This window comes from Salvelinus fontinalis, chromosome 34, assembly GCF_029448725.1.
Source record: "Salvelinus fontinalis isolate EN_2023a chromosome 34, ASM2944872v1, whole genome shotgun sequence".
Taxonomy (NCBI): domain Eukaryota; kingdom Metazoa; phylum Chordata; class Actinopteri; order Salmoniformes; family Salmonidae; genus Salvelinus; species Salvelinus fontinalis.
The window spans coordinates 21795649-21822695 of record NC_074698.1 but is presented as its reverse complement, the minus strand read 5'-3'; the positions used below and the strand labels follow the sequence as shown (position 1 = coordinate 21822695).

The window sequence follows — 27047 nt, the reverse complement described above, 5'->3', positions numbered from 1 at the left end:
CAGCAAGGCACCTGGGAAATCTGAGCTGACATTTAGGAGAAGCAGGAGTCCAGGAGAAAAAGTATATCACTTTCTAAAGCTAATTATCCCTGTATATTACCAATCAAAAGAACCCCCCTCTAAAATACAATGGCTAGCCAAGAAATATATTTGTCTTCCATTTGTGAAAGACTGGCAATGGAAAGAACCCTTTTGAGAACTGAATATTATTCACTCAAGAAATTCCAGTGGATAAAATGGTGCATAAAAATAGAAATGTAAGGCTCTGATTTTTATCATTACTCCCATAATTCAGTTCCACCAAAATAGAACGGATGCATAGAAAATCTTACAAAAACTCTTCCAAGATTCAAAGTCCTTAATCTAATTCCAAAGTCATCGACCTACTACTATCTCGTAAATGGATTCAGCTCTATCTGCTATGACAATTCTTGACTCGTGACTTACATTGCCAGAACTGAAGTGTGCCTTTGATTACTCTATTAAAATAACTAATGCACGCCTATGCTTTGTGGCCCATAGATGGAATTTGAATTCAGTAACGTAATTAAGACTGTAAAGTATTCATGAATCAAATTGAGATATTAATTGGATACACAAATGTGTTCATTGTATTTCCTGATAGTCTCAGGGCTGAAAGAAGTCATGAGACAAAATTGAGACCGGACCTTCACTGCAGATTATGTTTATTCAACGTTCTACTATTCACTCCACAAACCACTAGGTGGAAGAGAAGAACAAAGTAAGTGGTCAATCTCCAGCACAGTGAAATCAGTGAGCCCTAGGCCCTACTTCACTTTCCATTGATGATTAAACAATACCCACTGGGCATAGACATCAATTCATCTATTCCATGTTGGTTCAATCTAATTAAATTGAAATGACGTGGAAACAATGTTGATTCAACCAGTGTGTGCCCAGTGGGTAGTGATTCCATGATTGCACTTTTCTCTAACTCCTTAATAGCAAATAGCCTAATAATCAATATCAAAGGCTATAGATGGCAGGTTGTGTGCACTGTAGCCTACTGCACATGCGCGTGGCTGAACGCCTGACAAAGGGGCAACAAAACATTCCAATTTTAATAACTGGCTATATGCCGATGACTAGAAAGTTACCTGGACAGTGCTTGGAAATGTAATGGCAAAGACAAAGCTATTCTCTTTGGGGTTGATGGGAGGGCTTTCACACAAGATATCCTAGCCCTAGAGCAATGACACTAGTGAGGTGGTGATCTCATAGGAAGCCAGCACTATTTTCACTCAGGAAACATCTAGAACAATGCCCAGTTCGCTGACAGGTCAGCAGAAGTGAAACATCAGAGAGAGGGACACAGTGAGGATGGGAGGGGAACACTCTCTGGTCTCACTCTCCACCAGTGTACTGGCAATAAACAGGAGTATAGTGACCAGTAGCGGTGTGTGGGTAAAATCACTGGGGAAGCCAAGCCAGAAAAAAAGCCCTATTAAAACCTAATTTGTGATAATTGCGTGATAATTGCGTTGTTAATTCTATAACCTGTTAGTTCATATGCCTTGCAAACGTGATACACTACATGACCAGAAGTATGTGGACACCTGCTCGTCAAACATCTAATTTCAAAATCATGGGCATTAATAAGGATTTGGTCCCCCCCTTTGCTGCTATAACAGCTTCCACTCTTCTGGGAAGGCTTCACCGGGGGCAAACTACCTGCTCTCCAGGACACCTACACCACCCGATGTCACAGGAAGGCCATAAAGATCATCAAGGACAACAACCACCCGAGCCACTGCCTGTTCACCCCGGTATCATCCAGAAGGCGTCAGTACAGGTGCATCAAAGCAGGGACCGAGAGACTGAAAAACAGCTTCTATCTCAAGGCCATCCGACTGTTAAACAGCCACCACTAACATTTAGTGGCCGCTGCCAACATACTGACTCAACTCCAGCCACTTTAATAATGGGAATTAATGGAAATGTATGTAAAAATGTATCACTAGCCACTTTAAACAATGCCACTTAATATAATGTTTACATACCCTACATTACTCATCTCGTATGTATATGTATATACTGTTCTCTATATCATCTACTGCATCTTGCCATCTTTATGTAATACATGTATCACTAGCCACTTTAAACTATGCCACTTTATGTTTATATACCCTACATTACTCATCTCATATGTATATACTGTACTCTATACCATCTACTGCATCTTGCCTATGCCGTTCTGTACCATCACTCATTCATATATCTTTATGTACATATTCTTTATCCCTTTACACTTGTGTGTATAAGGTAGTAGTTGTGGAATTGTTAGGTTAGATTACTCGTTGGTTATTACTGTATTGTCGGAACTAGAAGCACAAGCATTTCGCTACACTCGCATTAACATCTGCTAACCATGTGATGTGACAAATAGAATTTGATTTGATTTTGATTTGAAAGCTTTCCACTAGATGTTGGAACATTGCTGCGGGGACTTGCTTCCATTCAACCACAAGAGCATTATTGAGGTCGGGCACTGATGTTGGGCGATTAGGCCTGGCTCGCAGTCAGTGTTCGATGGAGTTGAGGTCAGGGCTCTGTGCAGGCCAGTCAAGTTCTTCCACACCGATCTCGACAAACCATTTCTGTATGGACCTCGCTTTGTGCACGGGGTCATTGTCATGCTGAAACAGGAAAGCACCTTTCCCAAACGGTTGCCACAAAGTTGGATGCACAGAATCGTCTATAATGTCATTGTATGCTGTAGAGTTAATATTTCCCTTCACTGGAACTAAGGGGCCTAGCCCGAACCATGAAAAACAGCCCCAGACCATTATTCCTCCTCCACTAAACTTTACAGTTGGCACTAAGCATTCGGGCAGGTAGCGTTCTCCTGGCACCTGCCAAAACCAGATTCGTCCGTGAAGTGTGATTCATCACTCCAGAGAACGTGTTTCCACTGATCCAGAGTCCAATGACGGTGAGCTTTACATAACTCCAGCCGACGCTTGGCATTGCGCATGGTAATCTTAGGCTTGTGTGCGGCTGCTCAGCCATAGAAACCGATTTCATGAAGCTCCTGACAAACAGTTATTGTGCTGACGTTGCTTCTGGAGGCATTTTGGAACTCGGTAGTGAGTATTGCAACCGAGGACAGACGATTTTTACGCGCTACGCGTTTCAGCACTCGGTGGTCCTGTTCTGTGAGCTTGTGTGGCCTACCACTTTGCGACTGAGACGTTGTTGATCCTAGATGTTTCCACTTCACAATAACAGCACTTACAGTTGACCAGGGCCGCTCTAGCAGGGCAGAAATTTGACGAACACTTCTTGGCATCCTATGACTGTGCCAGGTTGAAAGTCACTGAGCTCTTCAGTAAGGCCATTCTACTGCCAATGTTTGTCTATGGAGATTGCATGGCTGTGTGCTCAATTTTATACACCTGTCAGCAACGTGTGTTGCTGAAATTGCCAAATCCACTCATTTGAAGGGGTGTCCACATACATTTGTATATATAGTGTATATCATTCTTTTATATTAAATACATCAAATGTATATATATATTTATTTTATTTGACCATGCTATTTAATCCAGTGTATGCCCAATTTGTTTGAGGAAAATTGTCCCTTACCTAATGTTGAATCAGTCTTTCCAAATGTGTGGGTGCATTTTTTTTTAAACTACATGGAGATTTAAAATCCAATCTGAACAATAAATGGACTCAAACATCTATAAATGTGTAGTTCATTCAAAAGACATTTGAGGATGCATGCTCCACAGCTCATATAGACTGTGATCACAGAATGTTTCACTCTGCAGAAACTGTGACATTCTTTCTGTGGGTCTAATCAAGACCAATATGTAAAGTAATGAAATCATGTTGCTGTGACATGTTGAGGAGGTAGGAAGATGACCAAATGGTATTACCTTCAGATTATGTAGCCACAACGTTGTGAGAAGGTAATGTCTAGTCATGAGCAATAATTACAAATCCATTACGTTGGGGTTGGTCGTGGTTACGTGTTTGCTGGGAACCTGTTCATGTTGCACATTTCATTTTAGACTGGGTGACATTTGGTTCTATGGTTATCTTTAACTCTGCTGTGCGAGTAATTATTGATGTTTTGACAAAGTTATATGCCTCAGAAGCCAGAAACGTCTATATTTTGGGCCCTTTAGTTTATTCGTTTACCTTTATTTAACTAGGCAAGTCAGTTAAGAACAAATTCTTATTTTCAATGACGGCCTAGGAATAGTGAGTAAACTGCCTTGTCCACGGGCAGAACGACAGATTTTACCTCGTCAACTCGGGGATTCGATCTCGCAGCCTTTCGGTTACTAGTCTAACGCTCTAACCACTAGTCTGTAATGTTTCTGTTTGTCAGTGTTGTTCGTCAACTTGTCAATATCCATGGGTTCATCTCACCCTCTATACCTGTAAATAAATACTCCCAACTTCCAGCTGAATCCTGCCTGACTCCTAATACCTTGCAGTTAGTACCCCCCTGACAAGAAGGTAGGGTCCACTTTCTCACAACCCTACAGTAGGCCCATGAGAATAACATCGCTTAGTTACAACTAAGCACCTATGTAGCCAGACAAATTATTTTGGCCTCACCATACTCATCACCATCACTGTTCATGAGGTTCGGTTTTTCCGGCCTCTCGCGTATTTTATGCTGTCGACGAATTCTAAGATAAAACTTGCAAAAGTAGGCTTAGACTGCTAAAAGTAGGCTTAGACTGCTAAAAGTAGGCTTAGACTGCTAAACGTAGGCTAAACGTAGGCTTAGACTGCTAAACGTAGGCTTAGACTGCTAAAAGTAGGCTTAGACTGCTAAACGTAGGCTAAACGTAGGCTTGTTCTTCATTTCTTGTTCTTCTCTACCTTTTTCAGATGTCAAGAAGTACCCTGCCAATTTATCTTCAATATAACTTGTTTTTACAACACAGCAGTGCTTCCGGTGAGAGAATTGAATTAACAGAAACAATGTATCAAATTTGAAAGGTCAGGTAAAGTATATCAACTTCATCACGCAACATCAGGGCCGCGCGGCGTGAACATATCATTTTTACCGCAAGGGGGAGCGCGAGCCACAGAAACAGCTCATTTCATTGGTCAACGCCAAAAGGTGGAAAATACATTTTAAAAAAATTGTGTTCGATGAAGGTGATAGTCCTGTTTTGAAAAGCATCTACAGGTTTCAGTTAAATAATGCATGATGCCGTACTTCATCTCATCCGTCATTTTATTGATATGTATTAGATGGTAATACACACTGTGTCACCTCCATAGAACTGGAGGCCTAATTGCAACCACACAAGGATAAAGAGGTATGGGCCTAGCTCTCGAAGATTCAACATATGAATAATTAACTTAAACGATTTCATTATCGTGTTTTTGTAAATTTCAAGTATCACAACAAATCAGTGCACGCAACTATTAATGATAGGACAAAATCGGATTTTTTTTAATGTACATTCAAAAAGACCATTAGGGAAATACAAAATAAAAATCGAGTCTGCTTTCGATTCAGCCTTGCTTGCCTAAGCAACAATGTTGCATTGTAGAGTACAGAAATCATTCCTCAATAGAGCTGCTGAGAAACTAATAATTCACTAATTAATTGAACAGCAGGTTTGGAAGTTCATTTGATTTCAGTGCTTAATCACAAGTGCAAAAATGCATATCATTCATTGACTGAACATTCATACATTTAAAAAAAATGTAGGATTTAAAAAACAACATACATTTGACCATAACAAACAGGAAAATAAAAGGAAAAGCCATTGTAGTCAAAGAAACAGTACTCGTTAAAACAGGGGGTAGATCACTACAGATCTCATCCAAGCCCTTACTGTGGGCAAGCCCAAATGCAACATTGTCGCACTCAACCCCTAGGAGTAGGAAGTCAGTACCAGATAACTTCAATTTAAATATATATTTTTTATACAACTAATAACTAAAATACAGTACATGCCCCAGTCAGTACCACATCCAGCTACAGATTACACCAACACCACTTTCACCTATTGACTTCGTAATAAGTCTCCAACCATACCCAAAACACCCACAATGCCCCTCAGACACCGTAAGTGTAGACTTTATTGAACGATGGGCTGAAAAATGCCATCCTTGTGGCTTTGATGTGACTTCCCACAAAGGGCGTTAATTTCTTGTTCTTCTGGCAGTAGTTTGAGTAATTGCCACAGGCCTTCTGCATGTCTGTAAGGAAGGCAGGCACTCCGCTCTGTTGAAACACGGGGAGTAGATGACTTTGTCAATGAACGTCATGGATAGACTAGCAGAGTAGACACACCCAAATGGGGCAACAGAGAGGGACCATTGGCATCCTAACACAAAAAAGGGTTCCAAAAGGGTTCTTCGGCTGTCCCCATAGAATAACCATTTCTGCTTCCAGATAGGACACATTTTGATTCCATGTAGAACCCGTTGTGTACAGGGTTCTACCTGGAACCAAAAGGGTTCTACCGGGAATCAAAAAGGGTTCTGCTATGGGAACAACCGAAGAACCCTATTAGGTTTTAGACAGCACTCAGGTCTGAACTCACCTTGGCTGCCCAGTTCACAAGCCAGGTTGGAATATTACCACCAGGGTTATCAAAGTAATTCATGAAGACTGAAAGAAAATAATGCAAATGTAAATGTCTGTCAATAAAAAGCAAGTGACTTCACAGACAGATCCACAACAGATTCAAGTTCACAACTGAACAGTTTCCCCTATGGACATTTAAAATGGTACTACAGGGATGAGTTCTGATTGGATCTGGTGTACTCTAGAGTGAGCAGTACCTTTAGTGCCACAGGCACCATCACTCTCCATGGCCACAGTCTGCTTGTAGTCATTCACTCGCTGCACCCCACTCTTCTCTAGTAACGGGGACTGTTGGGAGCTCTTAGCCAGGACCACCCAGATCTTCATGCTGTCCACGTCAACGTCCCTCCGCTCCCTGACGTACACGTACTGAGGTTTACACTGTTAAAGAAGCCTGGTAGAGATAATATGGTCTAAGTGTGGTCCAAACCCTGTGAATGGATCAGTTACTCCTTGAGAAAATATACTGTCCCGTGTTGTCGCCTAAAGAACAATACATTTCTCACATTACTCTTAATACTATAAACCATACTTGGTTTCACTTCACCATGTTGGACCCATTGTAAATGTGAAAAGGAGGAGAGAGAAAAGCAAGATTGAGACATTGTGGGTGGGTGAATACATAGAACAGGATTATGTGATATTGTATAGGGTTCATGTATTTAGTAAAAAAATAATAAAAAAAAAACAGGCCTATTTGCTTTTACTGAGAAACATGATCATGAAACATCAGTCATCTATTATACTATAGGTATTATACTATAATGTCATACTATTCATTACATTATCAAATCATACATCTTCTAGAACACTGGCTGCACTTAGGGAAAAAAGGTGCTATCTAGAACCAAAAGGGGTTCTTCGAATAACCCCTTTGATTCTAGGTAGAACCCCTTTGGTTCCAGGTAGAACCCTTTTGGGTTCCATGTAGAACCCTCTGTGGAAGGGGTTCTACATGGAACCCAAAAGGGTTCTACCTGGGACCAAAAAGGGTTCTCATATGGGGACAACCGCAGAACCCTTTTGGAACCCTTTTTTCTATGAGTGTACAGCGCACATCAAGATACAATCACATGTGCAAGCAAAGACACCAACAGCACTTTCACAATACAGCATCTATCCAATCTATTGAAATGACAATTTTGTTCAACAGCAAAAAGCTTGACGGCAGTCAGGAGCTGAAGCCAAGGATGTGTTTCCAATAAAAAGCCCACTCCACCCTCTCACGCAACAAGTCTCTGGGAGAGGCAAATGTGTTACTTCAGTTAGTTATCATTTCCAGGATATCCATAACCCTGTTGTCTCTTCTTGAAAAAGGACAACAGTACAGTATTTGGAAATCCCAAAACAAGATATGGCCAATGATTTAGGCCTACCTTGTTAAGATGGAACCTGTTGGTAATTTCTCAGAGGGTCGACGAAACAAAGAAATGACATTTTCAAGATACAAGCCCTTGAAAGAACATCTTCAAGTTCCCTTGTTTGTTCACACAGTCTAGGCTTATATGAACATTTGATTAAGCATGTTAGTACACAAAGGACACAACAACATTAGCCCATGGCTATACCAGAGTGCTAACCACCCAGCTACGACATCAATAGCTACAGTCTATGGCTAAATTCAGGTGGACAGACATGTTACCTGTTGGATACTTTGGGGAGGCAAGAGAGAACAAAAGATGAGAAAAGTTATTAACTGCCAAACGGGCCCTGTGCTCTTGTTGCGATGCTCATGAAAACGGAGATAAAAGGGATTCTTGGTTATGATTGGTTTGATAGGGATAGAAAACAGGAGTGAATAGAAAAGGACAATGGAAAGGTGATGGTTTCAACTATTTTGTGGAGCTCATATTTTAGATAATTAAGTAAGAGTTAAAGGGGCTATACAAATGATCAATAACACATGCATAAGCAAGCACCATATAAAACAAGCATTAATATGCAATACCATGTCATCAATACTCAACCAAACTGACAGAATTGAGTTGCTTATGAATGTGTTATGAGTCTTATAAATGGCCCTTATTAGGGGTTGAGTGCGACAAGAGGTTTGAATGGAAGAAAGTCGATCTAGGGAGAGTTTGCGTTACTCTTTACCTTTGACATATCCATCCCATTGTTTCCGCTAGGGCAAGTCCATGTAGACATCAGCACACAGTTCTGGAGTGCAGGTGGCAAGCACTCCAAAGACTTTGTACTCATAAAGTCCAGTTTCCTGTGAACAGCATATGAAAGAAGTTATCTCTTCCAAATATATACCACACCTACAATGTAACTAATCCCATACCACAGGACTCTGATTATTGCCAGTTGGAGAAACATGCAAAAAATGTGCTGGATTTGCACAGGATATTATTTCTCCAGAAACTTGAGCTGGGGATAGAGTTAGGCAGGGGGTTTAATAAAAAACAAACATGCATTCTGTGAAAAGGTACTGTCTGAGAATGCGTAAAGTTCTAGACTACAATTTGGCACACCATACCCAACAGACGCAGCACAAAATGCAATATTTGGCATATTTCTGAGGGTGCCATTCATCCCACTATCTCTAGCCTACAACACCATCATTAAGTTTGCCGATGACACTACAGTGGTAGGCCTGATCACCGACAACGATGAGACAGCCTATAGGGAGGAGGGCAGAGACCTGGCAGTGTGGTGCCAGGATAACAACTTCTCCCTAAATGTGATCAAGACAAAGGAGATGATTGTGGACTACAGAAAAAGGAGGGTCGAGCACGCCCCCATTCTCATCGACGGGGCTGTATTAGAGCAGGTCGAGAGCTTCAAGTTCCTTGGTGTCCACATCACCAACAAACTGTCATGGTCCAAACACACCAAGACAGTCGTGAAGAGAGCATGACAACGCCTACTCCCCCTCAGGAGACTGAAAAGATTTGGCATGGGTCCTCAGATCCTCAAAAAGTTCTACAGCTGCACCATTAGAGCATCCTGACTGGTTGCATCACCGCCTGGCAACTGCTCGACCTCCGAGCGCTACAGAGGGTAGTGCGTACGACCCAGTGCATCACTGAGGCCAAGCTTCCTGACATCCAGGTCCTCTATACCAGGCGGTATCAGAAGAAGGCCCTCAAAATTGCCAAAGACTCTAGCCACCCTATTAATAGACTGTCCTCTCTGCTACCGCACGGCAAGCGGTCAAAAAGTCTAGGTCCAAAAGGCTTCTTAACAGCTTCCACCCCTAAGCCATAAGACTCCTGAACAGCTAACCAAATGGCTACCCAGACTATTTGCACTGACCCCCTCACCCCCCACATTTTTACACTGCTGCTAGTCTCTGTTTATTATATATGTACAGTCACTTTACCTCTACCTACATGTACATATTACCTCAATTACCTCGACTAACCTGTGCCCCTGCACATTGACTTTGTACCGGTAGCCCCTGTATATAGCTTCGTTACTGTGATTGTTGCTCTTTAATTATTTGTTATTTTTCTATTTTCTTAATTAGTATTTTTTATTGTTTACTTCAGTTTATTTAGTAAATACTTTCTCAACACTTATTTTTTTCTTAAAACTGCATTGTTGGTTAAGGGCTTGCAGGTAAGCATTTCACTCTAAGGTCTACACCTGTTGTATTCAGCACGTGACAAATAACATTTGATGATTTGATTTGGATTTTTCTTTTAAACCTAGCATAAAAATGAATCATTGTACCTGTGTGGGCGAATATAGTCAAAGTGTTTGCCTTGGGGTAAGTTGAGCAAATTGAAGTGTTTTCTTTCCAGGCATAATGCAAGACATTATTGCTGGGATATGAGGTAACAACAGGGCCTGGCCTATGTTTTGAAAAAATACAAAGTGTTTTTTTAGGTGTTAAGCCTTGTTAAAATATGCTAAAATGACTGAAATACAAAAAAAGCGATCGTAATTGTGTTGAATTGCGGAGGTAAGTTGTGCCAAATGGCCACTTTTTTTGGACAAGCTACAGTATGCTTTCAAAACTAATGATTACATGAATTCTGAATGGCTCAATTTACCCCACTCTCCCCTAGCCTACTCAATCATCAATATGACATTTAAAACACTTTAGTTGTTGATAACGAATAGCGACTTCCGCATTTTGCCAGTGGGCCTGTTGCTCGAGTCTAACGTAGGCTACTCACAAAATCTGCTATGCTATTTCATGTACATTTCCTTTTCGACGTGAAAATAATACAACGTATGAAACGTGAAAATAGTCTACGTGCGAGCACATCCAACAGATCGATGCCAGTGCGTCATTCAATCACGCCAATCGGCATAATCACAATGAATAAACGATTGCTTCGCCAGCTAACGACGCTAACCGCCGATAAGCTAACACAGCACGTTTCACTTTCTATTCCTGTCTCAAAACCGTAACTAAAATGTACCTTGTCATACAGCCGGTAGATTTTGACACCCATTGTCTCTGTGAAAAACTCCCATCCCCCCTCCAACTGAGGTTTATCTAATTCCTTCCATGCCTCCAGAAATTCCTCATCTGTAAAGTGCAGCGACATGTTTTCAAACCGTGCTCTGACATTTGATCATGTGATCTAGGACTCCGTGTGTGCGCTTCAGACGCCGTGCGTGCGCTGAAGTGCGTCAGTCATTCCAGTGATATACTTAGAATCACTATCTATTTATTTTTGTTATTGAAATTGTATTTTGGATTTAAACTGTGCGTGTGTGTGTGTGGTTAATAACTATATGCACTGCACTGTAATGTTTTTGGAATGCTCCTTTGTCTATCCCACCTCCAAATTGAAGTGCCATCCAAGGAAAAATGTAATTTGAAAGCACTGACCATCTCCAATTACAATAGAGAGGAAACATAATCTGTAATGCTTTGTGTCCTGCTGGTGCCCTGTCTCAGTTGCTTGTTGATGATTATTCTGATGTTAACCACTCCCATTCCATTCAGAAATCCCAAAACTGTAGGCTATTTCAAATATAGGATAAGCTACATCTGGTGGTTTTAATAAAATATATCAATGCCTTTAGAAACTTCCAGAGGTAGAACCCTGGATCTGTGGTTTAGCATCCTTTGCACTCTTCTTTTGCCAACACACCAGGCGAATTCAGCATTTACATATGCCACTGATTGAAGGTAGGCCCAAATGATAATCACTCTAAAATATGTCACTCCATAAGTGCCTCTGAGGGATAGTTTAGAGATATGTCATATTACTAAAATCAGTTTTCCAGCCGGACAGTATATGGTCCAGCTAAGGGTTGTGGAAGAGCCATGATTTCCCGTTGCCACTGTCTCTTTTTGGGAAGGGATTTACTGCAGGAAGGAAGAGACAAGACAACACCCTGTATCACATTACTATGTGTTAGATCTGTCTTGGGGAGCACTTGTGTTACAGGCAGTAGGCATATCCCATCCACAGGCCCTGGTGGCTGCCATTGGATCACAGGCATAGCATGGGTGTGTGACAGCATGAATTTCCAGACACATAGGTCCTATGAACCATGCTCCCAGATTGATAGACCATATGTAATTCATCTTAGAGAGTCCCTTGTTTTAATTAAAAATAACCAAACATGAAGATATGTGCATGGATATTCTTCTAGGCTCAAGTGTGTGTTTGTATGTTGTATGTGGTTGTATGTTTGTTTGTAATGATGTGATAATATTGTATTATGTCAACTGCTATTACTCATCTTCATATTAGCCAACATCTGCTTCAAAGGCCTATTGGGCAGTTCTAGGCTATATAAATGTGTCTGGACATCCCAACAGCTGTGCTTCATGTTGGCCCTGCCTTAGTCAAAAGAGGTTAAAAGGTCCCCCCTCCTCTTAAGCCAAGATAATAATAAAAACCTGTGGCCCGCTTTTGGTTCACCCCACCCCCATAGCCACCGATATTCTACAAACGTGCTTGCAATGCAAGAAGATGGCAGTCAAACAGTCGTTTTCTTACACAGGAGGAAACGCACAGGGGACATCCGATGAATGGGAGTCAAATTCCAACACAACGTTTACGGTGCGAGTTGTAGACTGGCTGAGCGAAGTGGAGAGTGAAACTGTGTTCTGGACCTACACATTGAATCTGGCTTATCATTTAATGTACATAAAGACGGAAGGGAGTCCCACTTGTGTCGGCTTTCGAAAGTATACGGAGTTACTGGAATACAAACGCGTATTACAGTCCATGTTTTATTCATCGATGGGCAAAACCACATTTTAAACGGTGCGGGCATGGAAAACGCGTGCAAGGTAAGTTTAAACACTTCGTCAGACACTTATCGAACATGCAGATTATTTTCTTCATCGCACAATATTTACTGTGTGTTTATCGGAAGTTGGTCCACGCGTAAAACTCGATCTCTCCAACCCAAACACTTTTCCTCATACATGATATGTTTCCTTTTATGTAATCATTATAACAACTTGAGAACATGTTTATATGTGGTAGGTAGACTATGCATGTGGCACAGCTAAGGCTACAATATTTTCCATCACTAACTTTTTAGACACATTGAAATTCAATTCAAACATAACACCCCTTACAGCAAAACCGAATGATTTTACATGTGTAAAATCACATAATTTCACATTAAATTGTACTTGTGAAATCATGTGAAAATTGTTTTTTGGAACATTTCACATGTGTAGTTTCATGTTATCTATCACATGTTGCTTTACTTGTTGTCGCATGTTATCACATTAACTTCACATACGATCACATGTGATCACATGAAAACATGTGTTTTTGGAACACTTCACATGTTCACATGTGAAATTAATGTATTTTTTCTATCAGGGACCTCATCAACAAAGGTTTCTATAATAAAGGACTAGGCCTACTACAATAAATAGGACTATAAGTGAAATATATTCCATATAGCCTATCAATTGCAAAAGGTCTACAATTTTGCACTAGGCCTATTAGAGTAATACATTTCTAAGATGTTATGACATGGACTAATGTTTTATAACAAGCATCTTGAATTACATTTTTTATTATATTTTCTAAGTTTGCGGACATGGAGAAAGAATGACTGCTTGTGAAATTGCTGATAATTTTGAGGCTGCTCGCATTACACGGAGTAGTTTGTAATGCCATCTCCCACGCTCTCCAGGGAATGTGACAGCTTGTGCAAGGTGGAGTGGTTCTGCGTCATTCAGCCAATTTCTGACTTTGCTGGGCCAGAGGCTAGCATTGTGCAAGGAGGTTGCCTGGAGTTACTAAGTGCCAAACGAAGGCTCATGTCTTAAGCTGTCAACAATTCCGACTGAGGCCATGTGCATTCACATAATAGCTACTTAAAAGATTGTTTAGGCCTATTTTATTATGTCCAGTGAGGCTACAATTGGGCAACATGTTGAGGAACATATGGATTTTGACACTCCCTTCACTATGACATAACAAATGATATATTTCTTCACATAGATTGGTACACGCTGACAGAACAACCTCAGGATATAAAAAGTGAAGACCTATCTGTGGTTAAAGTGAGGATCCATCTGTGGTTGGAAAGAAGCACAACTTTGATGCTGGATCCTGCGATGCCAGAGGAACCCAGTAAAGACACCATGACAGTGCCAGCAGCCCCAGAAAGAGCTGTCGTGGAGAAGGCCAACATCAATGACCAGACTCCGACTGTGACTATAGTAGCTATCCCTTTGGTCACTGAAATCCAACTGAACGCGGCCACAGGTGGTGCAGAACTCTCCTGCTATCGCTGCACAGTGCCGTTTGGTGTGGTCATTCTCATTGCCGGTATCGTGGTCACTTCTGTGGCCTACAGCTTCAACTCACATGGGTCCACCATCTCCTACTTTGGGCTGGTGCTACTATCTGCTGGACTGGTGCTATTGGCGCTAAGTGCGGTATGCTGGAAGACGAGACTTGAGAGAAAGAAGGAGAGGCGGAGGGAAAGCCAAACTGCATTGGTCGCAAACCAGAGGAGCATCTTTGCATGAAGGGAAAGACTGATCATCAGGAGAGAAATAAGTCTGTGATATGTTTGGGTGCGAGAGGAAACAGAGGTAGTGGTTCATTTGAAAGCGGAGTGGAGACAGGTGTATCCAGATGTTTTCATGACTGACCAACGTCTATGTGGTGCGTCGTTGACCTGCAAGGCTTTCACCTCAGACTGTCTCTAGGCTAAGTAAGTCAAAACGTCTTAGCTTTCATGAAGTTGTTGGGTTTTTAATCTGTCAAACAGACTGGTCACATCTGGGAAGCTGGGCAGACAGCCAAACTGAATGTATCAAAATTAAGACAAATTACCACTGTACAATGCAATGGAGAGGATGTTTCCCATTAATCTACTGTTGCATCTGGTGTCTTAGATTTACTGGGGGGATAGTGGTCTGAAAGGAGGGGGACATGGGAAAATCCAGAACAACGAATCATGCTTCATTTACCATGTTTTAGGCATAACATCTCTCATTAAGTCTGATTGTTCGTTTTCATTTCACACAGAATTATGTTCAAGTACCTGACATGGGAATATGGTACTTACATGTTAATATGTAATGATATATATTGGCATTATGGGGACACAAAAACGTGTTGTTTTTGTTTGATGTTTATTATCGTATTCTCTGAAACAAGTCGAGCTCAGTAATTATGTATAGTACCTATGATGTACCTATGATGTTATAGGTAGTATTGCATTATGAGGGAATATGATTATTGACTAAATGTAATTTACATCGAATTAACCTTTATTAAGTATTCTCTGTAAGCACTTTGTTCCACACCATGACTAACATGGTGTTCTATGTAACTATGACAACAAGATTCTTTGGAATTACTAGCATCTTGCCACAGTCTTGTTGTCGCTACAGTACTTGCCATTGTCAGTAAATGTATTTCATATGTTGAGCGATATGAAATGTTCTAGTATTTTATTCCACTTTAATATAATCATTTTTATGTATAACTTCTCTGTTAACAGTACATCAATTGTTAATAGGTTATAGTGAGGTTTAATAAACTCTCATCCATATTTAAACATTTCATTTGTGTCCGTTTTCATGATCCAAAGGTTCACTATGTATGTATTCTGAAGAGAATAGCTGATATATAGGGGAGAAGTCGAAGTGTTCCATGAGACAGTCTGGCTCATATCAGCTATTAGCTTGACATATCAAATGAAATTATCTTTCTGTTTAACACAACCACACATGGTCTATTTCAGCTTTGGGGGTTTTAATGACTGAAATGACATAATAGAATGTCTCTCACTTAATGTATTTGTCAAAGAAGAAAGAGTAGGGCATAACTGCTAAAAGCAGTTAAGTGGTGTGACTTGAACATTCAATAGTGAATTGAAGGAAGTGTGTCTTTCTCTCCTGACGTACACCACTAAGTCCAACTCCTTATCCTGGGGTTCCATTGTGTATTCAACCTTATGCACTTGTTCTGCCCTTTGTTGATTGTTTCAACTGCTTTGAGGGCAGGTTTGCCTCGGATTACATTTCATTAATTTGCAGTGATAGAAATGTGTTCGTGATAAGGATAATAAATATTGTTTAAGTATTATATAAATAAGTTACAGTATTAATATCTACTTAATATTTTTTCTAATATTACAATGTATTAACTATTTGTTGTTGTTTTGTACCTCTGTCAGGATCAAATTATGTAGCTGCCAAAGGTGACATCACTGTATGCTTTGACAGCTGAGAAATCACTTCTACCGTTTCTTCCACTTTATAGTAAAGTCCAAATAATCTGCATAACAGTGCTCAGTTGGCCAACAGAATCAATACTTCATTATACCTTCCAATACATAAATTCCCAAAGGTAAAAGGAAGTTGAACTCTTCTGTTTGACTTGGTTTAAAATAGCACAGACGCAGAGGTATATTTATAGGCAGCATTTGCGTTGCTATGCATCCCTGTGACACCAGACACTACAACTAAATGGTTTGCTTGCGTCAGAGGAGCACCTACAACACACTTTGTCACTTTTGAGGGCGAACTTTACCCCACGCATAGGGAAGCTCCTTATAGGGGGAGAATGGAGTCATTCAGACACCTGACTCTGAGACCAAATGTTAATCACTTAGTAAGATGTGTCCCCTTTCCGCATGACAGGTTACCAGCAGCTAGGGCTAAGAAGCAGTGAAGTTGGAAAAAAGGGGTGACCTGATATGGGATTTAACAGGTGCTCTCCACAACCGTACCCTCTTTCTGAATTTGGTGTACGTCACTTTTTTTGTTCCAGGGACTGCCAAGCAGATAATTATGTTTATGAATAAGACAAAAATGAGATTGGATCAAATTATTTTAATTGAATTGAAGAAGCCCATAATGGCTAGCTGTTACAAGCCAGAATGGGATGAGCACAATTAAAAGTAATGAGGTCAACATTACAGGGATCCTTTTCAGTCAGTTACTTCCAATCAAATACTTGATAAAAAAAACACCAGAGAAGCATGACTTAACCATAAACAGCTTGAAATCATCAAAATATGTGGTACCAGAGGAGCAAAGGGCTTATTTATTACAGCTTCTATTTCAAATGACGTCCAATCAATGACCTTGGTTGACCTGGAATATGAGGTCAATGTTTGAGAAATATTTTTTTCATCGTTGCTTGTGAGCTCACCCTGTTATCATTAGGCTTTTAGTTCTGTTGGTGTAAAGGAAGACACATTCTCACATTAGGTGTTTGCACACAAATAAGACTGGTCATGTTCTTGTACAGTCCAGCCCAAATGGAAAAACAGCTAACCATATCCTAACAATTGTGGATTGTTTACTTGAAAAAGGTGTTACAAATATTCACTTCAAGAGATACGTTGCTGTTATGAATATTAGAACTGGGTTTCTGATCAATGTGAAACTGTCATTTGAAGTATTCTATTGTCAGAGCTTCTCGTAAGTCCAAACCCTCGTAAATTCATTTTGAGGTGACTTTTAAGTTGCTCTACAAGGGCTGGTGGGTTAAAGATCTGGGAGTGACTGTTTAGTTGCTCTACAAGGGCTGGTGGGTTAAAGATCTGGGAGTGACTGTTTAGTTGCTCTACAAGGGCTGGTGGGTTAAAGAGATGGAGAGTGACTGTTTAGTTGCTCTACAAGGGCTGGTGGGTTAAAGAGGTGGGGAGTGACTGTTTAGTTGCTCTACAAGGGCTGGTGGGTTAAAGAGATGGAGAGTGACTGTTTAGTTGCTCTACAAGGGCTGGGGGGTTAAAGAGCTGGGGAGTGACTGTTTAGTTGCTCTACAAGGGCTGGTGGTTTAAAGCGATGGAGAGTGACTGTTTAGTTGCTCTACATGGGCAGATTGAGAGTGACTGTTTAGTAGCTCTACAATGATTTGTTGGTTAAAGAGCTGGGGAGTGACTGTTTAGTTGCTCTACATGGGCAGATTGAGAGTGACTGTTTAGTTGCTCTACAAGGGTTTGTTGGTTAAAGAGCTGGGGAGTGACTGTTTAGTTGCTCTACAAGGGCCGGAGGGTTAAAGAGCTGGAGAGTGCGTCAGCCACCTTTCCCCTGGAGGATTGGCCCATGTCACTACTTCCTCTGTAAACTCACCCCACCTGACACTCAGCGACCATGGGTACAGACCAGCTGATGCAGGAAACAATAGGCAGCTAGCCTGCTTATCAGACACAACCCTCCCATTTCTTGAACGTGAGCAGCTCTTTGATGGTTATGTCAGTGGATACAACAAAAGTGGAACCTTGGCAATCAGGAGAGGGTTTTGATTAGATTGTTGCAGCAGTCGCTTGTAAGAATGCTTGCCTTCCCAAATTTTCACTGTCAGAAATATTTGTTCACTTGGAGTTTCAAACTTTTAAGTTTGTGCCTCTGCTGAATTTCAACATTGGCCCATGTTCTTGATAACTGAAAGAGCAACCACTGAAACACTGCTAAATTCCATGTATTTGTTCAGCACTTCAAAAATTCCAATCTGTATTTCAAGCGCCTCGTCAAGCAATGTTTTGTTCCTGCTCCATCTGAAAGGTACTAAGTGCACACCCTCCAAGATAAACACATCGCTTATCAAAAAGTATTTCAAGGCAATCGTTAACCACAGTTATGGTGGTAGTTCTCTTAAACAAATTATTATTGTGATAGCTGGGAGAGGATATACATATTAATAACTTTTTATTGGAAGAAATCCAGACTACATCCATTATCCAAGAAGCACATTTTACCTTAAAAGGAACAGAAAAGCCACTATGGCATTCACAACAGTTATCTTCACTGGCACGGCCCAAGACTGTCTTTTCTTCATGCTGCGCCAACAGCTCTCAAAGAGGTGTCTGAAGTGCTGCCTGCCCGCTGCCTCTGGGGTCCTAACCCATGGCATGTCCTCATTCCCATGCACACTGGAGGTAAAGCCCTTCCTGACAAACTCAACAACTCAGAGGGATAGAGGATGCACTGGATCGTCATTAAATCTCAGTTCAACCCACAATTTCCCACTGTTGTTTTAAAAGAAAAACTTAAACACTGCTTTTTAAAGCCTTTTTTAAAACTGTAAAGTTCTTCGCCCTCTTGTATCTGGCAGTTTAACTTGAGTTTTGAATCTTGATTCAATTTGACATGAACAACTCTCAGCAGAGTAAAATAAGTCTGAACAACAAACAATGCAAGATCAATAGACACTGTGACGTTATTGAGTCTGGACATTGTGTAGAACCTTGGAAGGGTAGTGGGTCAGGGCCTCTAGAAACTTTAATTTTGTTTTGTATTATTTCCCTAAATTCATATTCAGACTACAGGGCTCTCTTCAGCCATAACAAAAGGCCATCTTGACTGATACAATCTTGACGATTGAAGCAGCTGCAGCTCCCCCAATGCCTAACAACGACCAACTGTTGAACTAGCACATTCATATTCTAATCGATTGTACTGTGTAGTATTTTACCTCTTGTCTCCTTGTAGCCAGCCACCCTTCTGTCTCTCTCCCCACAGACTTCCTAATTAAACCAAGGAGTGTACTGCTAACAGTGTTTTCCCTTTGTTTCTCTTTCCTCATCAAGACCTCTCTGTCACGTTCCTGACCTGTTTTCTGTTATTTTTGTATGTGTTGAGTTGGTCAGGACGTGAGTTGGGGTGGGCATTCTATGTTTTGTGTATCTATGTTTAAGTGTCAGTGTTAATTGACCTTGTATGGCTCTCAATCAGAGGCAGGTGGTTTACGTTTTCCTCTGATTGAGAACCATATATAGGTAGGTTGTTTCACATTGTTTGTTGTGGGTGGTTGTCTTCCGTGTCTGTGTATGTTACACCATACGGGACTGTTTCGGTTTGTTTGTTCGTTTGTTGTAGTCTGTACCTGTTCGTGCGTTCTTCGTGTTATATGTAAGTTCTTATGTTTTAGGTCAGTCTACGTGCATTTGTTATTTTGTAGTTTGTTGAAGTGTTTTCGGTTTTCGTATTTACTTTAATAAACTTAATTATGTCTACATTCCACGCTGCGCTTTGGTCCAATCCCTACTCCTCCTCTTCATCCGAAGAGGAGGAGGACAACCGTTACACTCTCTCAAATATAGTGAGCCTCAACCAGCTGCCTGCTGGAAAAGAGTGAAAATGATTCCCATCATGCAACAGAGACGGAAGGACGTCAAAACGGCACAAAGGGAAACCACAAAAGTGACATCCTATCGTGACTGTATTGTTGACTCCGTCAAGCATGAAGAGACATTTAAACCATTTGTCTGAGAAGAGGAATGAGAACACACATGGTCAGAGTTTGGTTTCACTGTGATACATAATACAGGATAGTTGGCGGAATTTCTGTTGGACCATGGTGTATGTTGTATCTTGTGATGTACAATGCATTGCAAAAAGCTTAGAGAGATAAATAGTATGAACAAGGCAGTGACGGATATGTTATTCATGGTCAATATGTTGGCTCAATGTTGATCTTGAAAGAAGTTCTCACCGTGAAACAATCTTATCCTTGTACCCTTGTTGGAACAACAGAGGAACAATCACTCCTGTCATGGTGTAAAGACCAACAAGGCTGTTTCATGTCAAACTCTGACACCAACAGGAAAAAAGCGACTTCCACAGTGTTTACCAACTCTGCCTCAGGAAATCTGTATGTAATTTGCAAGTTCTCCTTTGAAACCAGGGATTGGGAAACAACTGTAATTGAAGAGTTATCTATTAATCCGTGTTTATTCTTTGCACTTCCACCTTAATTAAAGTGTGTGTGTGTGTGTGTGTGTGTGTGTGTGTGTGTGTGTGTGTGTGTGTGTGTGTGTGTGTGTGTGTGTGTGTGTGTGTGTGTGTGTGTGTGTGTGTGTGTGTGTGTGTGTGTGTGTGTGTGCGCGTGCGCATGTGTGTGTGCGCATGTGCATGCATGTATGCAAATGCTCATGACAGAAGAGAGAAAAATACACAATGCAGATGAAAACTGCACCCCCTCATTGATCAAATAATAGACAATATGCCAAAGTACATGTGCTGCAAAAGGATATATATTTTTAAATCACAAAACAGGGGATAAAAACTCCTGTGTCTAGAATATCAGTTTACTGTAAAGAAACATTGTGGACAGTGAGTTAATGCTGGAAGACCTCAAGTGTAATTGGTTAAACTGCAATAATACATGCAAGGTGTTCACTCTTTCCAGTACCATATTCTTGCATGTGTGCCAAGAAACATCTTGGCAAGCATGGCCAGTCTTTTCCCCTAAGTAAATTAACTAAATCATTGGAATGGTTTAGGGAGGAAATGACAAGGTGTGTCTGACACAGCTGCAGAGGTCATTTAACAAACACAATGATGTCATGGGAAGTAGCTTCTTCACAGCACTTGGTTTCCTTTCATCTGAACAGCTGAGCTACTTTTTAAAGGGTTGGATTTTCCTCTATAGGCGTTCAAAAACTCCATTTCATAGATCTTTTTGAATGGTAAGTAGAAACTTCTACTTCTGCTGTTGGCTAGGTTACCACCTTGATATTCCTCAACAGATAAACTAATACAGTTATGCTATAAATGTATTGATCTTTTGGGGAAAATGAAAAAATATTGAGGGAACAACCTAAACGCTTCATCCTTGAATGCATTAATGGAGACCAAGACAGAAATGTATATTTATTTACCTTCTTCTGCCCTTATGTGACATGAAGTGAAAGCCCAGAGGCTCTCCTATTTGCCACACTCTGTCAGGTAACTTTCACACCCAGAATCTATGGCCCCATAAACCAGCCTGGGAGCCTAGGACTTGGTCAGACCTGGTCACACAGAGCACAACAAGGGAATGTGGCCCAGCTGAGAGTAGTGGGACCCCAGCTCCAAGCACCACCTAATCTTGAACAAGTGTGAATAGGTTACTGTGGGAAACAGTGGGGGAGCGTTTAATGTGGTCTCGGGGTGTAATTCGGCATGCTTTCAATCAGCTCTGGACGTTCTTCTGAGCGCTCCCTAGGGAAGAGAACAGCAGCATTTCTGATAACATATGCAGGACAATGGAGAGGGGACAAAGTCAGGGCATCTGTTTTGTAGTGCCCCAATGACTTATTACTGTGGCCAATGGGACCCACGTGTAAATCTGAGGTCCTCTGGAGCTGCAAGGCGAAAGAGTCTCTTTGATGTTGAGTGAGATTTAAAGCAAATAAAACAAGTCAACAACGCATTAGACGGAGAAAGAAAACCCTTGTCGACAGCCCTCTGTCCTCCTGAGTATGTTGAACATTGCTATAGGTTGCAATGTGTTCTGAGACATATGGCCAGAGAAGAGTGTTACAAAGGATTACACAGGCTTCATATAGAGTAAAACAGTTAATTGAAATCCTATTAATGCATATTACATACATGTCTAAGTAGGCTACAGATGTAGGATCTTAATTTGAGCCAGTTTAGTACAGCAGGAAAAAAATTCTGAAGGAACAGGAAATGTGAATTATGATGTGGATTATAATCAATGTAAATGTTTTGTAGGGGTTGATACATTTTTTGTTAGGGAAAATCAAATCAAATTTGATTTGTCACATACACATGGTTAGCAGATGTTAATGCGAGTGTAGCGAAATGCTTGTGCTTCTAGTTCCGACAATGCAGTAATAACCAACGAGTAATCTAACCTAACAATTCACAACAACTACCTTATACACACAAGTGTAAAGGGATGAAGAATATGTACATAAAAATATATGAATGAGTGATTGTACAGAACGGCATAGGCAAGATGGAGTAGATGGTATCGAGTACAGTATATACATATGAGATGATGTAGGGTATGTAAACATATAGAAGTGGCATTGTTTAAAGTGGCTAGTTATACATGTATTACATAAAGATGCATATAAAGTCTGATATTTTCAAGTGGAAATGACAAACTTTCAAATCCTTTTAAAACCTTGAATACACTACAAGTTTGCTTTTCCTCCTGTGCAAGAAAATTCTTAGCAACAAAAGAGTGATCAAATTAAAATCCTACATCTGTAATTTAGTGCTGTCTAAAAAACATTTCAATGATTCATGTGGTGTTTCGGTAAGGGTCTTTACATGTGTCACATGCGGTTTAACACCACTGTAAAAGCGCTCCTCATCCCAGGCTGGGCTTTAAATTTAAGTCACATGGTACACAGACTGGTCGTGCTTTGTGAGGTCCTTGACTAAAGGAAGCCATGAGCTTTGGGAGGAGCAGGTTCCCACACCCAGAAGAAGAGACAGAGGACAGGCTAACACAAACAGTCCGCCTTTCAGGAAGGAAAAGACTCCCTTTAGGCCTTTATCAGATCTGCGAGCGCCTCAGTCCGCCAGTCGCCTGCCAGCTGCTGTCCCCCCGAGAGGTACGGCTTCACCCTGGTCCAATTTAATGGTCCATTTACTCTGAAATAATCAGTCATCATAATGCACTACTAATATATCAGGCTAGATGCTAGGTCACTCCCTTATTTGGGTCTGAGGACACAGTGCATACAGAGGTAAAGTGTGGAAGTTTTGGGACCAATTTCAAGAATGCAGACTAATGGCAACACTACCAGATAGGGCTAGACCGGCAGTGCAATATATGATGACCTGTGCATGGTAGGCCTACACCCCCTCACAAATGTTGAGGAAGGTCTGGCCAACATGATACAGCAATGTGGTAACAATTACTATAGAATGAACAAAATAACAGATCTGTGGGTAGAGTGTGTGTAAGCTTGGTTTACCACACCACACATTGATTCCTTCCCGTTCAGGTCTAATTTCCTGATCAAACAAGTTATTCTATTCATAAAAACAATTCTGAAGGAAATAAACACAACACGAAACAAATCCTCAACCCCCTGGTTCCTCAGTCTAGATCCCCTCTACTCTCTGTACCCATGGACCAGTATGTCTCTCCTGTGGTATTCGTACACATTGCGGCCGAACAGGAGCTGCCCTCAGCTGTCTTTTGATTGCATAACCCTGCCTCTTTGCTTACCTCATGGAACATCTCTGGAGTAACTCATGGAGACTGAAGACACAAAGAACAGGGACACGTTCACAACATCTGCTGGCTTCAGCACCTCATGACTGTGTATGCCACTTGGGCAACTCCGCGTGAGTAATAGTTCCCTTATGTCCAGTAAAGGGGGCTGTGTCTACGTTGATCTTTTTTCTAAACTTACTAAACCCTCATGTAAAGGATTTGGATGTGGAATGGTATATTTAATGGGGGAAGGAAACTTTGATACTTTGAAACTTCAGTTAAGTTAAACCTTTCAGCAACAAATGTTTTCTTGGTTGACTCCGCCATTCTTTAGATAGAAACAGATCTCAGCAACAGTCATGTAGGATAGGGACTGGGAGTAGATGATATCCCACTAACGTCATAGGGAAACCTTTGCCACATCGAGGAGGTCTCGATTTTATGGGTTGTTGTGAGAAATTGATACACTAACGCATTACAAAATTAGCACTCTGGTTTAAAAATATATATTTAAAAAAAGCCTGGGCCTGAAACCTCTGCAATCTTTTTTACTGGCATGGCTAAACTCTCCAAACTTGTATAAAATATATCTTACATTCGTTAATAGTAGAAACAACACAGTGTCCGCCGACTGAATGTCATTATTACCAGATCTGTAAAACAGACCATTTTAAACTAAAATGTAAACATGCTGCCTTTTGATTGATGTCAGTTAAGTTGTAACAACTTTCTACATTTGGCGCACCCTCATGGTTGCCCACAGAGACACCATGGCAACGAAGACAAGAGTGCTTGAATACATACATGTCAAGACAAAGGTCCATGCTGTTCAGTATTTGAACGTGAAGCTAGTATAGGCGAGAAAGGCTCTTGGGGCCCTGTAGTGCCGATTTATCACATTGTGTTGGATTGCAGAGAGGGAGGGACCTTTTGAATGTGTATGCCTTGTAACTCATTTGTTGTGGACTTGGAGGGGTGAGGGTGGGGGGTCAGGATATGTCTGATGGAGGGAGGGACACCACCGAGTATTAGTGGCATGCTGGGAAAATAAACAAACACTGAGCAGAGTTTTGTCTCTTTCCCTTGTAGGTAAAGTCTTTGTGCTCTAGCAGAAAGTGAGGCTTTTGTTAACAGAAAAGTCAAAGAAAAGACTAACTCCCCTTGCGTCCTCAGACATCCACACACAGAAAGGCTCCATCCAGACAGAGACGACAGATGGGAAGGCCCAAGGCCCTCCGGCAGGTTTCTCTACATATCCTTTCTCCCCAGCTCTCTAAGGGCGTCTGTCTGCTTCCAGTCCCGTGGAGACGGCCGGACACCCTGGCACCCTGGAGCTGGGAAAGATCGCCGGCCCAGATGTAAACAGGAGAGAGACCCCACCCATGGGCATGGGACAGGCAGACAAACCTGACATATCCTCTCCTGGAATCACTTCCAAAGAACTCAACAAAACATCCCTCAGCTTTTCCTTCAACCCAATGTCAACGGGCTATTTTTTGTTTAGTAATCTTGAAAATGAAGCTATATGGATTGCAATGCTGCAAATGACCTTACCAATATTAATCCATACCCACAATGTCATCTCATTGCCAAAATGTACCATTTCCCAGCAGGAAATTCTGGCCTCCAAAAATAAGGTTGTTGTTTGCTAAAGAAATGCAGGTTGAAAATGTTCTGCATATCAATCCACAAACAGACAGGCTGACTGTATTAATGCTGAGGCCGCCACACAAGGGCGTAGCCTTTTCCAGATGCTCATTTTGGGAATTTGACAGGATTAACAAGTGATGACGAACTGACTGACGTGCAGAGGACTGTCAGAGGACATGGTTGCTCAATGAGGACTTTTTACTCAAAGACAGAGAAGGCATTTGTCTTCTCCATAAGCTTTCATGAAATATTGTGCTGATTGTCCTTCAGAAGCCAAAATAACCCTCTTGTTTTAAATCAATGTCCAAATGGACAGTTAGATCATGACATTTTGGTGTGGCTATGAAAAATCTTTGTAACCTTTGACATTGGTCACAAGAACATTAAAAACGTATTAAAGGCATGAAAATCCAGTTCTGCTAACAGTGAATCCTAACTAAGCCTCTGATGGTATTTGGAAACATGAAACCTCTTTTTCAAAGAAATTCTTTCTTTGTTGAATTAAAACTGCTCTGTCCTTTGTTCTAAAACCCCATGTCATCTGTTTGGGGCTTGTCCATTGTAGACAATCATCCTGATAAATGACCAGTTGATCCAGAGGAACATGAACTCTAAAAGCAGAGCTGTTAGAAGTTCATCAATTCACATAGGATCTATCTGGTTTTATCTTTGTTCAAGAATACAGTCTAAAACTCATGTATGCACTCATAAAAATGCACCAATCAAATCTCATCTGTTTGTATTGAAGTGCCTAATAAACAAATATTGATTACCAACGACATCAAGTAGAACATTACTGTTTGCCTGTCCCCATACATGACAGACACAGGAGTGTGTGTGTGTGTGTGTGTGTGTGTGTGTGCGTGTGTGTGTGTGTGTGTGTGTGTGTGTGTGTGTGTGTGTGTGTGTGTGTGTGTGTGTGTGTGTGTGTGTGTGTGTGTGTGTGCGCGATGGCAATCTGGGTCAAAGTTCAGATTATCATCCTATAGATGGTGCTGTTCCTACTGCGCAGCTCATGTTGACGATGATGACTGCCCTCTGCTGCTCATCTAACCCTCTCGCTTGAAAGCAAAAGGATGAAAACCATACCGCAGGAACAACATTAGCTTCACTCAGTAAAAAGATATCAGTAAATATATATGGTAAAGAAATGTCCTTGTGGTGGAAGTTTTCTCTTCCACAGAGCATGTGTATTTGAAAATGAAAAATGGCACTGCCTTAATTGACATGCGTCAGCACAGATTATTGACCTCATAGGAACGCTTTCAATTCCGTTAATCCGCCCTCTGATATCTCTGCAGCGGCAGCCTACAACGACCGTGTCAATCCTCTGCTACACACAGTGAACAGAAGAGTACTGATCACACATATTTACCACAATAAATATGCCTGCATTGATATTTAACATTGAAAATATGAAAGTCAAAGACCCCTCTTTCACATCTGAGTAGCTTTTTAAGTCGCTATCTCGGGTCTCTATT

At 41.1% G+C, this 27047-nt stretch overlaps 1 protein-coding gene and 1 pseudogene across 1 annotated transcript; one reads left to right on the top strand and one right to left on the bottom strand.

Annotated features, from left to right (window-relative positions):
- Positions 1–5206: 5206 nt before the first annotated feature.
- LOC129833942 (phosphatidylcholine transfer protein-like) lies at positions 5207–11162 on the bottom strand (annotated as a pseudogene).
- A 1508-nt stretch (positions 11163–12670) lies between these two features.
- LOC129833497 (transmembrane protein 100-like) lies at positions 12671–15563 on the top strand. The gene is made up of 2 exons (XM_055898146.1): positions 12671–12806; positions 13984–15563. Exon 2 carries the CDS (start codon positions 14085–14087, stop codon positions 14514–14516), a length of 432 nt encoding a protein of 143 aa, XP_055754121.1. The 5' UTR covers positions 12671–12806; positions 13984–14084; the 3' UTR covers positions 14517–15563.
- The last annotated feature ends 11484 nt before the right edge of the window (positions 15564–27047 follow it).

Bases quoted from the DNA above. Each gene is read 5' to 3' on its own strand.
- LOC129833497 (XM_055898146.1), top strand. From the start codon at position 14,085: ATGCTGGATCCTGCGATGCCAGAGGAACCCAGTAAAGACACCATGACA.